The 12,451-nt window shown below is 39.6% G+C and overlaps 1 protein-coding gene across 1 annotated transcript in view; it reads left to right on the top strand.

Annotated features, from left to right (window-relative positions):
• The window catches only part of Spta1 (spectrin alpha, erythrocytic 1), a 67,782-nt gene that overhangs the window by 29,850 nt on the left and 25,481 nt on the right, over positions 1–12,451 (top strand). The window contains exons 25-38 of the mRNA XM_032914675.1: positions 301–392; positions 2,137–2,281; positions 2,925–3,106; positions 3,443–3,542; positions 3,646–3,843; positions 5,040–5,183; positions 6,413–6,516; positions 6,805–6,967; positions 7,165–7,296; positions 7,674–7,811; positions 7,992–8,096; positions 9,013–9,221; positions 10,813–10,933; positions 11,499–11,620. Of these exons, the coding sequence (XP_032770566.1) occupies positions 301–392; positions 2,137–2,281; positions 2,925–3,106; positions 3,443–3,542; positions 3,646–3,843; positions 5,040–5,183; positions 6,413–6,516; positions 6,805–6,967; positions 7,165–7,296; positions 7,674–7,811; positions 7,992–8,096; positions 9,013–9,221; positions 10,813–10,933; positions 11,499–11,620 (1,955 nt within the window). The remainder of the gene's footprint in view (positions 1–300; positions 393–2,136; positions 2,282–2,924; positions 3,107–3,442; positions 3,543–3,645; positions 3,844–5,039; positions 5,184–6,412; positions 6,517–6,804; positions 6,968–7,164; positions 7,297–7,673; positions 7,812–7,991; positions 8,097–9,012; positions 9,222–10,812; positions 10,934–11,498; positions 11,621–12,451) is intronic.

Here is a 12,451-nt window from a genome sequence, read left to right on the forward strand (position 1 = left end):
CGAGACGATGCTTTTAACTCATTTTTAGAGGTTCTAATTATACTCTTTTCGACAAGAGACATGTATGGTAACCCTGGGATTAATGTTCCTACGCATAATACCAGTTGGGAAGAAAAGAAATCCATTCTCTATGTCACTCTTAAAAGGAGACTAAGCTTGGGCTATGCAACAGAGAAGCGGATCTGTGTACATTCTAAAGGGCTACCAGCAAAGCAAGTTACATGCCAGCTAGTCATGGCCAGCTCTAGGCCATCTGAACCGCTTGCTCTCTGACTAAATCAATGTGTCTACTTCTTCTAGGAGTTGAACACCCGCTGGAGTTCCTTGAAGAGGCTGGCAGATGAGCAGTATCAGCTGCTGAGCAGTGCACACGCTGTTGAGATGTTTCTCAGGTAAGCACCTTAACACTTAGATGGCACTGCTCTGCTGAAGCCCTGTCAAAGAGCCCTTAAGTGTAATCACTATGGAGAACTAGAGCTGAGAGTAAACAGCCCTTTTCCTCAAAAGAAGATAATTCACACAGGAGTGGATTCAAAAAAGGTGGTACATCTACACAATGGAGTACTACTCAGCTATCAAAAACAATGACTTCATGAAATTCATAGGCAAATGGAATGAACTAGAAAATATCATCCGGAGTGAGGTTATTCAATCACAGAAAAACACACTTGGTATGCACTCATTGATGAGTGGATATTAGCCAAATAGCTCAAATTACCCAAGATGCAATCTACAGACCACAGAAAGCTCAAGAAGAAAGATGACCAAAATGCAGATGCTCCCACTCCTTCTTAAAAGGGGGAAAATATTCATAGGAGGGGATATGGAAGCAAAATTTAGAGCAGCGACTCAAGGAATGGCCATTCAGAGCCCGACACACATGTGGCCCATATCTATACAGCCACCAAAACTAATAAGATTGATGAAGCTAGAAAATGCATGTGGAAAGACACTGGATACAGATCTCTCCTGAGAGACACATCCAGAACATGTCCAATACAGAGGCCAGTGCTAGCAGCAAACCACCGAACTGAGAATAGGACCCCCTTGGGGAGAATTAGAGGAAGTATTGAAAGAGTTGAAGGAGCTTGCCACCCCATAAAAACAACAATGCCAACCAACCAGAGCTTCCAGGGACTAAACTTCTACTGGAAGACTATACATGGACTGACCCAGTGTTCCAACTGCATATGTAGAGAATAGCCTTGTTGGGGCACCAGTGAAAGGGAAAGCCCTTGGTCCTGCCAACCTTGGACCCCCAGTGCAGGGGAATATGGAGGAGGGCAATAAGGGGGATGTATAGGGGAAACACATGTATGGTGGAGGGGGGGGAGGGAATGGGGACTTATGGACAGGAAACCAGAAAGGGGAATAAGTAAAGAAATATATAATAAAAAATTAAAAAAAAACATAGTTCACTAATAGGCCACATTATTTTTTCAGCAAAAATTTTCTCACTTGACAAATTGGACATATTGACACATTGACCCCAAGATAACCAAATTCAGTTTTTAATTAGGCACATAATTTGTAGTTCAGCTATGCTTCTATAATAGGGAATCAAATTTAAAGTGTGAATTGGGCTTAAGTTATTATGTTCAAGAAACAGATGGTAAATGACAGCAGATTTCACACTCTTAATCTACTGCAACAACCCTTTTAGTGCTTCATTCTCAAATTCACGTCTACACTAGAAGCACACACACTTACAAACAAATAATAAGTCAAACAAAAAAGAACACGGATATCTTTGTGCATATAAGTGTGGTTTTGAGAATGGGAAATGGAGAAAATAAAGGCACGGATGGGTCTTGCTTTTTAGAATAGCTTAGAGTGCAAAAGTATGAAATGTATTTGTTATCTCCGAGACTCTGCAAGTAGTGGACCAGGTTCAAACTCTAGGTCCACCATCTGGCAGTGGTATGATCTTGAGAAGTCTTGAAATGCCAGTTTTCTGATACATAGTTGAAAACACCAGCAGCTGTGCCTCTAAATGAAAGGAACCTAAATGCTAAATGCCCATGCGTCACAAAGGATGACACTGCTGTTGAAGGTGGTAGTGGTAGTGACTTCCTTCTGAGCCACCCTTCTGAGGTACTTTATGACTCCTGTGTTCTTCACTCTGTTGTGATCCAGAGAAGCAGATGATGTCAAGGAACAGATTGATAAGAAATGCCAAGCTCTCAATGCTGCTGACCCTGGCTCTGACCTGCTCAGTGTCCAGGCCCTCCAGAGGCAGCATGAGGTCTTTGAGAGAGACATCATCCCCCTGGGAGAAAAGGTAAGACACGTGCTTTCAATCCTTTTCAACACTTTCTTCATCTTCTTGCCCTATAGCAATGTGCCTTTCTTTGGTTCTCTTGGAGAATCTATTATTCTTATATCCCTTTTATGTTCAAAAAACCTTGCGTTATACTAATTTTTATATTCTCTCCCTAAGAATAAAACAATAAAATACCATGCTCAATGATCATTAACAGGAAAATCTGTATTGAACTTTTACTGTATACATGAATACTTTATATCCCTTTGCCTCTTTAAATAATGTCAAGTGAATAGATTAGTGGCCAATTGTGGAAGGCAAGGTCTAGGAGAAATGACTATCCATACCCAGAAGAATCAGAATATGTCTAGATATTGAGAAGTGTTTCCTCAGTGAGCAATTAAATAAGATTATTTATACCTCAAAACCCAAAAGGGAAGACTAGAGCATTCCAAATATATTGGATACAACCTATAGCTGGGCATCCTCATGCAAAGCACAAAGAATACCTTCATATGAAGAATTAAGACCCAAGGATTCCAGACTGATATATCACTGAGCAGAAGAGTTACTCATTCCCTCTTGCTTATAACCTTTTAAAAAGCAAACAAATAAATAAAAGGAATTCCACATGATTATCAGAATGCTTGTGTTTGCCCAGGTGACAACACTGGGGGAGACAGCCGAGCGTCTCTGTGAATCACACCCCGATGCCACCGAGGACTTACAGAAGCAGCGAGCAGAGCTGAATGAGGCTTGGGATACACTACAAGGTCTTACCAGTGATCGAAAAGAGAGCCTGAATGAAGCTCATAAATTCTTCCTCTTCCTTAGCAAGGCCAGGTAAAGCTTAAAGGGCTGACATTCACCAAGCAGAATGGGCCGTTTCTAGTCATTGCACTGTATAGAGACCTTAGGAATGTGCTGGGCACAAGTGTTATTTACTGTTGGGTTATGAAGACCCCATTATGTCAATTAAGGCGCAGGAAAGACACATTTAATGCTTCAAGTCAAAAACAGTGATGCTTGAAGGAGTGCAAAGTAAGGAAGTCAACTAAGAAAGCTTTTATAAAGTAACAGGTGTTATCAGGAGTTTGGGGGGATGGTGTTTTCTTTTTTCTGGTGAGGCCAAGAAGAGTAAGGGTAACCACGATTGGTCCTAATATATTTATTTCTCAGTGATCTAGAGAATTGGATCAAAGCCATTGGTGGTGTAATATCATCACCTGAGCTGGCCGAGGACTTAACTGGCACAGAGATCTTGCTGGAGCGGCACCAGGTACAGCTACACAGTCCACAGCCACTGCACAGTGATGTAAAACTCTCTTCTCATTGCAGAAGGTTCTATAATCTTCACTAGCTGCTCTCCTACTTTCCCACAGGAGCATTATGATGACATAAAAAGAGAAGACCCCACTTTCCAAGCCTTAGAAGACTTTGGTAGAGAACTTATAGACAGAGGCCACCGTAATAGCCATGAAATTGAAACTACTCTCCAGGATATTAAATTAAAGAGAGACGATTTGGAAAAGGGTTGGGAAAACCGCAAGAAGATGCTAGACCAGTGCCTAGAACTGCAGGTATAGCCGCTTCTGGAGAGTTTGGGGTTAACCTCAGTTACCTGAGTATGGTTTTATTTGCTGATTGGGGGCATTCACTATCTTAGACTGTTCGAGCTATGAACAGCAGTGTCTTGCGATTGTCTGGCAATGTCCTCAGGGTTATAGACTGAACATCCCTGTGCTCTGTGGTTTTGTTCCCATTAAAGGAGATGAAAAGTGGCAGTGAAATGGTCCAGTAGGCAAAGAAATTTGCTGAAAAAAGTGTGATGACCTGAGTTTTATTCTAGAATACAGGCAGAGAAGAAAGCCTACTTCACGAAATTTTCCACTGACTTTCACATGCACACCATAGACCTTACTCTCACACACACCCTCTCTTTCATCCACAGACAGGCAACACATGCTACTAACAAAAATAAAGTTTTAAAATTTAAAAGCTTTTTAAAAGGAGAGAGCAAAACAAGATTATAATCAGTCTTGTACATAAATGGGATTATTGTCACTAATTATCATTAAATAATTAACTAGATGATTAGTTTTTATTAAGAATAGCAATGTACAGGTCACAATACTATGAATATCATTAGAATATGTTTATATAAAAAGTACAAATCATTCTAATATAGGAGATGTTTACTAACTGAATGTATGAATGCTTTGAGGATAAAGAGGAAGGAGTGGTCATGGTGTCTGAAGAAAGAATATGGATGTGTCACACAAGTCTATGGATAATATTTTTCAAAGTTTTAAAGAAGTAACTATTGAAAACCAAACATATCTGTAATATTAGAACTTAAATCAGTAGTTCATGGTTATCTCCTGTTGCATACTGAATTTGTTGCTGTTGTAAGCTAGCCAAGACTGTCTCAAGTTTTGAGGGGGAGGGGAGAGAGAGAGAGAGAGAGAGAGAGAGAGAGAGAGAGAGAGAGAGAGAGAGAGAGAGAGAGAGATTAAACCAGTTAGTATCTACTGGATGTACCATATAGAGACAGCATTTTCATATTTACTATAGCTTATAAAACACATGGAAGGTTTGAAACAAAAATGACGGTGACAATGTACTTGAGATTCATTATGAGAATGCTTTGAGAGAGACTGGAACAGCCTCAGCAAGTAGTTTTATGTCATCCCCAATGAGGGATAAGATCATTTCCTTGGTTCATCTAGAATTACCACATACCTACCTCTGATTTTGCCTACCCGCCTCCTTATAGCTGTTCCGAGGGAAGTGTGAACAGGTTGAGAGCTGGATGGTGGCACGTGAGAATTCCCTGAGGTCGGATGACAGGGATCACTTAAACAGTCTACAGGCTTTGATGAAAAAACGGGATGACCTGGACAAAGCAATCGCTGCTCAGGTAATAACTGATTTAAAATTTACAATAACAATAACTATTAGCAACAATAACAGATTCTCTACAACCTTACCTAATTTTCTGATTTTTTTAAGACATTTTAATTCTCATTTGCTTCTCTTTGCTTGTTGTGTTCTTAGCATATGTTAATTATACATAATAATGGGTTTGTTATGATGATTCCATGTATGTGCAGTGTTTTGAGCAGATTCACATCTGGTTACATAGCCTTGACCTCCTCCCACTTCTCCATACACCCCCACCCCCTTTTCCTCTCAGCTAGCTCTAATTCTACTGCCATGCCTTTTTTCTTTTCAGTTTTCATGGCCTATGGATTTTGCTAGGTTTGTAGACAGGAACATGGTGTAAGTTTCTTTACAGAAAAGAAGAGCCCCTAACCTGTGGCCACATCACACAAGCAAATACCTCTTGTCTACAGACATAGCTCCTTAGGGAGGGAGTGGGGCTCAATCAGCCCCATTTGAGGCTCAGAAAGACAAACACAAATGTCCTTTCTCATATCAGGACCCTTCCATTCGTATGGAACATTTTATATATATGGTCGTCTACCAGAGAGGAAAACAGATCTTTTAAGCACATGTAGTTTATGTATGATGTGAAAATGAAGCAGAAATATTGATTGTGGAAAGACTAAAAGACATGGAGAAGGCACGGTAAGAGAAAGGGATGCAGGGAAGCATCAACCTAAACTAAACAGGACTATAAAAGTCATGGGAAAACTTCCCACCATAAATTAATCAAAAAGTCCAATTAAATAGTTTGAACAGAAGTACCCTGTGTCGATGTCATTGCTCCCAGAAGACATAGGCTGCTAATCCCCAAATCACTTTTGCTTCTTACAGGCAATGTTGGGACAGGAACGGGAGGTTGACAAATTAACTATGGGCATTCAACCTTTTCTCATTAAGGTCTCCATTATAATAAAACATAACTTTTAAGACTAAATGTGACCTCTTCCTATTATCTATTTCAACATCTTATATAATACAGGATTCACATTTACAATAGCCATGAAAAATGTTTGTTCTATAGGAAGTTAGCACTATCCCAGGCTAGTAGATGTTTCTGTGTGTTCCAGGCATTTACTTTTTGATTCTGTTTCTGTCATCTGAAGCCACACGCAAAAAAATATGTTTATCTTTATGGCAGAGACTGGAATATATCAAAGATCTAATCATGAACATCTGTGTTCTTTGTTTCCTCTTATCCAGGAAGGGAAGATTGCTGACCTAGAGAACCATGCCACAAGGCTCATAGAGAATGACCACTACGCTAAGGAAGAGATTGCTGCTCGCCTCCAACGTGTACTAGACAGGTCAGGCATGCAAAGTCCGCTCTCTGCATCAGAATCATAATAGGAAGACACCTCTAAATTCTTGTCCTTTTGACATGTATTTCTTCGGGAATCTTCTGCTTTAGACTTAGAGAATGAAAAGCATGAAGGATACTTCACAAATTAGTTTACTTAACTACTGTGTTGTGTATGTGAGATCAAAGAGAGACTGTGAGTGGTAAAGGGCCAGGTTGGCAGATGGAAATATCATGTATGTAGCATCAGAGCAAAGGGATGCTGGGTAGAAAATCAACCAACTTCATCCATTAGGTGGAAGGCTCTCAAAACACAGCTGCTTGCTGAACTGGGAAAGCTAGGAGACTATGCTGACCTGAAACAGTTCTATCGTGACCTCGAGGACCTGGAGGAATGGATCAATGAGATGCTGCCCATAGCCTGTGATGAATCTTACAAAGATCCCACTAATATCCAGGCAAGTTCAAAATAGAAATCTTGGAAACTTTCATCAATCTCATTGTTGGTTCAGTTGTTACCCCTATACTGAACACTTCCTATAGGTGCTGTTTTAATTTGATTGTGGGTATGAGTGCAGGGTGGTTCTTTTGTTCTTTTAGTTTAATCATGCTTCTCTGGACGATGGGATGATTTACTTTTTTGCTTTGCCTTCAGAGGAAATATCTGAAACATCAAGCCTTTGAAAATGAAGTCAATGGCCGTGCTGAGCAGGTGGAAGGGGTCATCAACCTGGGGAAATCCCTGATTGAGCGCAGAGTGTGTGATGGGGATGAAGAGAACATGCAGGTAAAGTCTGTGCTTAGATAAGTTTGGCCTCCTGAGGCATGGGAAGAGAAATAACCCATTCTTTCAGTACTTGGTGGGTAGAAATAGAACCGTCATACTCATCTCCTGGACTTCCAACTATGCTTCTGTCTTAACCATTTCTATTTGACAAGGCTCAAGCACCAGTAACTGAATATAACTCAGCACCCTGGTTTGCAAATGGTTCCTTTCTCCTCATACCTGCTATTTTGCCAGACTCAGCATGACTACTTTGAAATGTATGACATTCCAGTATAACTATTTCATTTATGTCAAGATCTTACCCCATTACCCATTCAAGTTCTCATAAAAACCAGGATCCCAAACACCATAATGACTTCTCACTTTCTTGGAGCTAGGAGCAACTGGACAAGCTAAAGGAGAACTGGGACTATCTCCTAGAGAGAACAACTGACAAAGGGCAGAAGCTCAACGAGGCCAGTCGGCAGCAAAGGTTCAACACAAGTATCCGGGACTTTGAGTTCTGGCTTTCAGAGGTAATTGTACCTGACAAGATGGGAGCATATGATTTAGTAAATAACCTGTTAAATGATTTAAGTTTATATGTCAATGATTTTCTTGACTCTTCTTGGTAAACTGGGTGTAGGTGTTACATCTTACTCTTCTGACATGTAATTTCCATTAAGCATCTTTCTATCCTGTTTCTCTGTCCCCAGGCAGAAGGCTTGCTGGCCATGAAGGATCAGGCCAGGGACTTAACTTCAGCAGGAAACCTACTTAAGAAGCATCAGCTATTGGAAGCAGAGATGTTGGCACGAGAGGTAAAAAGCAGTGGAAATTCATTCCTCTGTATAGGGTGGAAATACTTCTGACCTCATATTTTAGGAAAATACGTGAGACTACAGCCTTGAGCTCACTGATCAGCAGTCATTTTAGCCAGATCAAATTCATGGGTGGCATAGCCATTGTGACAATCATTGCTGACTTTGGGGAGTGGATTCTTATTTATAATTCTACAGATCCATAAAAACACTACTTTATGAAACTCTAGAATTGAGTTGATCCTTGAAAAGTGGACATTATAAAGGAAAGAAAAAATAAAATCAGATGAGAGGATGCATATAGTAAGTGCAGCTGTAGGTCCTATGGAAGATTCCAGTAAAAACCTAACCTGGGACAGTAAAATTCTGACACTACTGTTAATTCCATACCAAATAATCATATAAAGCTTTACTTGGTAATAAAGATAAACAATAAAAGGTTAAAAAAAAGCAAAAAAAAAGACTTTCTGGGTTTGATGTGTCAGAACTTTGTAATATTTCTCTTTGCATAATTATTGGGCTGTGGTCAGCTCAAGAATAATACAAAACAGGGTATCAATGGATATTTTGATCAGTTAGTTGGTAGTATCAAGTGCGATATTGTGAAAACAGTTGAGTGTAAGACAAAATATTATTCTAGTTGGTGAGAGCAGGCAAACACTAGAGAACATAGAACTATGAATGGGTTAACTAGGAATAAATGTGATCTGGAGTAATATAGATATAATATCTATAATGCTGATGCACCTCTTACCAAACCATATTTGTGTAAGACACTTAGTCATGTATATCAAAGTCAGTTTCTTCAATGGCAATCTATGCCAACTAGTCAAGGAAATAGACCCATTACTGATTGAAATCTGATGTCTATATAGTATCATATTCCTTCATTCACTAAACACACTGGATTTTCTAGGACCCTCTCAAAGATCTGAATGGTCTGGCTAAGGAGCTGATCTCCAGTGGGACTTTCAACATTGACCAGATAGAAGAGAAAATGAATGGTGTCAATGAGCGTTTCAAAAATGTCCAGAGTTTGGCAGCTGCACACCATGAGAAACTGAAAGAGACCTATGCCTTATTCCAGTTCTTCCAAGACCTGGATGATGAGGAAGCCTGGATAGAGTACGTATCACTCACTGGATAATTCACCAAACAGATTCAATCCTTGCTGAAGTCAATTTGTAATATTTTTATGTTGATTAAACTTTTAAACCTCTTCCTTGACTGAAAGTAAGCATTGATTCCACTTTTTAACTTTCAATGGATACAGGCAGGAAACCAAGGGCAGAGGGAGATACGAACAGGTCAACCACATTCTGGGAATAAAATTCAAACATCATACACATTTTTCAAAATAGTTCATTTAATTATAGCACACGGAAAGCTGACCCTTTGCAACTGATGCAGAAGATCACAACATGGTCATTATTATTTACCTTTTAAAGGTATATTTGTTTTTATTTATGTGCTCATGAGTATGTCTGTGTATATGTGTGCTTACATGCAAGTGACCATGGAGGCTAGAAGCTAGTCCCCTAGAGCTAGAGTTGTAGATTTGCTGTTGAGCCTCCTGATATGGGTGTTAGGAATCCAAACTGCAGTCTTCTACAAGAGAAGTAAGTACTCTTAACCAATGATGCACCTCTCCAGCCCAAAGCCATTACTCTTTCTATACTTGTCGCATTATATATAATGATAGGTAGCCCCTGTCATAGTTTCAGTGTTGACCCCATTCTTTTAAATATGGGTGGGAAATTCTTAGCGAATCAGTAGTTTTTGCCTGTTTCATTGTTACTTTGTTCCTTTTGTTTCTCAAATTCCAATCTGCAGATTCTTACAAGTTGCACATAAATTAGAAGGAAGTGTTTTATAAGGTGTCAAATAGGACCTTTCAGTAGTCATAAAATACCATAACCTTTTGGTGTTCAAAATTTTTCATGTAGTTTGTAACAGTAAAGATCAAACTCAAGACTTTTTACAAGCTAGGCAAGTTTTCTACCACTAAACTATATCCCCACATATTGTTATTGATATTAATACACAAAATAATAAAATTCATATAATTTTCATAGTTTTAAAAAGGAAATATTAATAAATGTACTAGAATACTAATGGGAAGACTGTTACAATATATACAAGCTGGACATTGGTGTGTTATTTTCATTTTTGTTGACATAAATCAAGTTTTCTAAAATTCTCTTCCACTGCTTATCTTTTTGTTGGTTCCTTGATCAGTAAGGGGCTTGTTATTGTTATAAAACATCCTGACCTAAACAACTTGAGGAGGAAAGGGTTTATTTCAGTTTACAGTTAAACAGTACAGTCTTTTACTGAGAGAAGACAGGGCAGGAACTGAAACAGGATAGGAACTTGGTGGTAGGAGCTGATGGCAAAGACCATGAGGGGAGTGCTGCTTACTGGCTTATTCCTCATGGTCCACAGTGAACTAGATCCTCCTACAACAATCAGCAATTAAGAAAACTCACCACAAGCTTGTCATTGGGTCATTGCTGTGGGGGCATTTTTTCACTTGAGTTTCCATCTTCCCAACAATTCTAGTTTGTGTCAAGTTGTCATAAAACTAGCAAGCACGGTCCCAAAGTTCACCAGAATCTGCCCGCTCTCACTATGCATACACGCAGAAAGCTATCATGCTAGTTTCTTCTTAGATATATCTAACCTATGATTTTCCCACTTTCTTCCTGGGTCCCAGGGAGAAGTTGCTACGAGTGAGCTCCCAGGACTGTGGGAGGGATCTTCAGAGTGTTCAGAACTTACTGAAAAAACACAGACGGCTAGAGGGGGAGCTGGTGGCACATGAACCTGCTGTCCGGGTAGGAATCAACTGCCAGACCTAAAGGAATAGAAACACCTAAAAGCAGTTCTTCATATCATAGTTAGATAAAGCAATACTGTAAAATACAAAAACAGTATTCAGAGATAACTATTCCTCATACAATTCATGGCAATTCTTCTTGTGCATATTTTGTGCCCTCTGAATAGGAGGTTCTAGAAGAAATCCCAATGTCTTTCCTAGAAGGATTCATTCTGACACTGATGGATAGTTATTGACAAATGATATGTTTGTTCAGATTCCTGGAAAAGATAACCCCGAGTCTGATATGGCAATACAGTCCCCTGTGTGTATGAATAACCAATAAAGCAGAAGAAATAGGGTATCCTACCAGGTTTGGGGGGGATGTTTGTGTCAAACATATTTTGGAAAGCTTAGTATAGTAGATACTGGTATAGATTTCTTCATATTCCTAATATCCCAGGACCACCTCAAGTCCCAAAAGCTCATGAATAATCTGACATTAAGAAAGACTTACATCCTTTTCCATAAATTATGACTGAGTGAGAAGATGAGATTGTGAAATGATATAATTTTTTCTACAGAATGTGCTGGATACGGCAGAAAGCCTGAAAGACAAGGCTGCTGTGGGGAAAGAGGAGATCCAGGATCGACTGGCTCAGTTTGTCCAGCATTGGGAAAAGCTCAAAGAATTGGCGAAGACACGGTGAGTTGGACAACAGAAATCTCATTGAAGCTTCTACATTTGGAGCATTAGGATAATATTAGGGGGGATGCTTTTGTATCAGCTAATCATGGACTACAGACCCTGACTATATTTTCTAGCTTATTAATTCCCACTCAGAAACCAAATTCTTCATGAACCTTTCACCCAGTGGTCATAGACAGACTCTTCTTTTTTGGAAATAATAGGAAATTTATGAGGACTGGAGAGATGGCTCAGTAAGTAAGAGCATTCGATGCTCTTGTGAACAACCCAAGTTCAGATCCAAGTGCCCAGATTGGGTGCCTGACAATCACACCTAACAGGGGGCCAGTATACATGGTGGACATTCCTACTGTCTTAGGATTTCTAGGGCTCTCATAAAACAAGACCAATAATAACTTGGAGTGGAAAGAGTTTATTTTGGCTTACATTGCCACATCATAGTCTATTACTGAGGGAAGTCCAAGCAGGAACTCAAACAAGGCAGGAACTTAGAGGCAGGACCTGATATAAAGTTCATGGAGGGATGCAGCTTACTAGCTTGCTCCACATTGCTTACCCAGCCTACTTTCTCATAGCACCTTGGACCATCAGCCCAGAGGTGGCACTCAGACATAGACACACACCAACAAATTAAAAATATATTTTTAAAATAATTGTTCGGTCCCCAGCTCTGAAAAAAAAAGAAAAAAAATAATTATTTTTTCTGGTATTGCAGAACTTTCATCACATAAGAGGAAAGGTAGTACTTGACATGGTCAGCCACTTCCTCACTATGGAGACTATAAGCTTCTGACTTTTGTTTGAGTGGGATTTCCTTCATTCACCAAA

This window comes from Rattus rattus, chromosome 10 (assembly GCF_011064425.1).
Source record: "Rattus rattus isolate New Zealand chromosome 10, Rrattus_CSIRO_v1, whole genome shotgun sequence".
Taxonomy (NCBI): Eukaryota; Metazoa; Chordata; class Mammalia; order Rodentia; family Muridae; genus Rattus; species Rattus rattus.